This window comes from Eptatretus burgeri, chromosome 3, assembly GCF_056783735.1.
Source record: "Eptatretus burgeri isolate ZD-2024b chromosome 3, Ebu_testis_v1, whole genome shotgun sequence".
Classification (NCBI taxonomy): Eukaryota; Metazoa; Chordata; class Myxini; order Myxiniformes; family Myxinidae; genus Eptatretus; species Eptatretus burgeri.
In genome coordinates, this window is record NC_140963.1 from 6,266,400 (window position 1) to 6,268,899 (window position 2,500).

The 2,500-nt window shown below is 38.6% G+C and overlaps 1 protein-coding gene across 1 annotated transcript in view; it reads right to left on the minus strand.

Annotated features, from left to right (window-relative positions):
* Positions 1 to 159: 159 nt before the first annotated feature.
* Positions 160 to 2,500, minus strand: part of LOC147029338 (B-cadherin-like) — an 84,641-nt gene continuing 82,300 nt past the window's right edge. Inside the window, exon 18 of the mRNA XM_085872322.1 lies at positions 160 to 1,385. Within this exon, the coding sequence (XP_085728448.1) occupies positions 1,278 to 1,385 (108 nt within the window). The 3' untranslated portion in view covers positions 160 to 1,277. The remainder of the gene's footprint in view (positions 1,386 to 2,500) is intronic.

Below are 2,500 nucleotides of genomic sequence, written 5' to 3' on the forward strand. Positions count from 1 at the left end.
GAAGAATATGGTGCATTGATGATGACTTTATCACATTCTATCAGATGTTAAATGTTTATCACATGATGTTAAATGCTTATCGCATGATGTTAAATGTTTGTTGATTATATCATGCTCATTATTCACCATATGCCATCAGATGAACCTTTATCAACCTGATTAAATGTTAAGCGTTTATTCCATTCCATCATTTTACACATTTATCCATTTTGTCAGAAGTTAATGGTTTATCACACACTATCAAATGTTAAACGTTAATCCATGCGATCAAAAGTTAATGATTTATCCACGTTATCAGAAGTTAATGATTTATCACACACCATCAGAAGTTAAACATTTATTCATGAAATAAGAAGTTAATGGTTTATCACATACGATAAGAAGTTAAACACTTATTCATGCTATTAGAAGTTAATGGTTTATCCATGCGATCAAAAGTTAAATGTTTATCCACGCTGTCAGAAGTTGATAGTTTATCCACGCTCTCAGAAGATAAAGGTTTATCCACGCTGTCAGAAATAAATGGTTTATCCATGCTATCAGAAGTTGGTTTATCCATGCAATCAAAAGTGAATTGTTTTTTTCACGCCATCAGAAGTGTATGGATAAACCATTAAATCAGAAGTTAAACATTTATTCATACTATGAGAAGTTAAGATGCCTGGTGTTGGCTTAATGGTTAGGGTGGTGGGCTTGGGATCTGAGGGTCCTGATTTCAAATCCCACTCAACTGTTGAATTAATACCAGGCGGGGTTGACGCTGCCTGTCATCCTTCTGAGGTCAGCAAAATGAGTACCAGCATGCTGGTATACTGTGTCGGAGTGGCGACCTGTCCAGCATTGTGCCCAATAGCCAAAGAGTGTTTAGGCAGCACCAACACTCTGCACAGAGTATGGTCCCAATGGATGGATGGATCAGAAGTTAGTGGTTTATCCACACTGTCAGAAGTTAGTGGTTTATCCATGCTATCACAAGTTAGTGGTTTATCCATGCTATCAGAAGTTTGTGGTTTATCCATGCTATCAGAAGTTTGTGGTTTATCCATGCTATCAGAAGTTAGTGGTATATCCACGCTATCAGAAGTTTGTGGTTTATCCACGCTATCAGAAGTTAGTGGTTTATCCACGCTATCAGAAGTTAGTGGTTTATCCACGCTATCAGAAGTTAATGGTTTATGTAAATGCTATCAGAAGTTAGTGGTTCATCAAATGTTCGAAATATGACATTAGTTACTAACATGTGCATGAAAGTTGTGAGAATTGCTGGTGTCTTCAAGTTACTCGAGGTTGGAGATGCAGGAGAGGGTTGATCTTCGTGAATCTGGTCCTTCATAATTGAATATCAGGTAGGTATCCGGAGCATATAAATTGGAGGGATCAACGACCTGTGAGACAAATTTACCATTACTTAACTCTTTCATGTATCTATCAATGCTTTCATGTATTCATTCCTCTTTTTCTCGCCTTTGGAATAAACTCCCACACTCTCTTCAATCCCATTCTTCCCTCCAGGCCTTCAAAACAGCTGTTCACCACCACCTATCATCCCCCATCCAAATCCTCGATCTTTTCTATCCCCGAAAATCCACCCAAGCCCACCTCCTTCAAATTCCCTGCTTTCCTTCCTGAAAGTCCCTGTAACGTCAATCTTGTATACCCCGTGTTCCCCATCCCATCCCTCTCCCTTCCACAGATCTTCTAATGTCTGTTAACCCACTGTTTTGTCCTTCCCACTTCCGCCCCTCATCTCATGCCCCCCTTTGCTGTGCGTTGTGTGTTCGCTCTCACACGAGCCTTGATAATGTATACAAAAAATAAAAAAGGGCTTCAAGCAAGCAGTGAACACCAACTCACATCATCCCAAATTCTTATTAACAATCTCTATTACCACCATTAACCTTACGTTACGGAGAGAAGAAGCGCTGTAACAGTTGGATTTTTTTAGGCAAGGAATGAAGGAGAGGTCGAAATGAGAGCAGTCTGTTAAAATAGCAGAAGAGTAGTGCATTATGAAACAGTAAAGAGTACCACATGTGTGAGAGAGGAAGATGAAGCATTATAAGAGATCGTTTTTGTTATTATTATTAATGTTTGAGAGAGTTTTCAACAGATTAAGTCATGGAAGTGTTGTAGAAAAAAATCGAGGAAGAAGAAGAGGAGGAAGAAAAAGATGAAATGAAGAAGAAGTAGAAGAATCGGAGAAAGGTGTCGTTTTTTTTTTTTTTTTGATTTAAGATAAGAAATAGAGTGATAAGTTGGGAGGGATGGGGGACGTTAAGAAAGTGGGAAAGATAGAAATTGAAGATAATGGTGAGAAAAAACAAATAAACACGATCGTACACCGAGGAGAACAAAGGATAGGCCTCAAGCCTCAAGGATAGGCCTCAAGCACCCAGTAAGTCAAGTTCGACTAAATCTCACAAAATAGCACGATTTTTGAAACAAAACCGAACTAGGAACACACAGTAACATGTAGGTGAGAAAATAAACAGTTAAAACG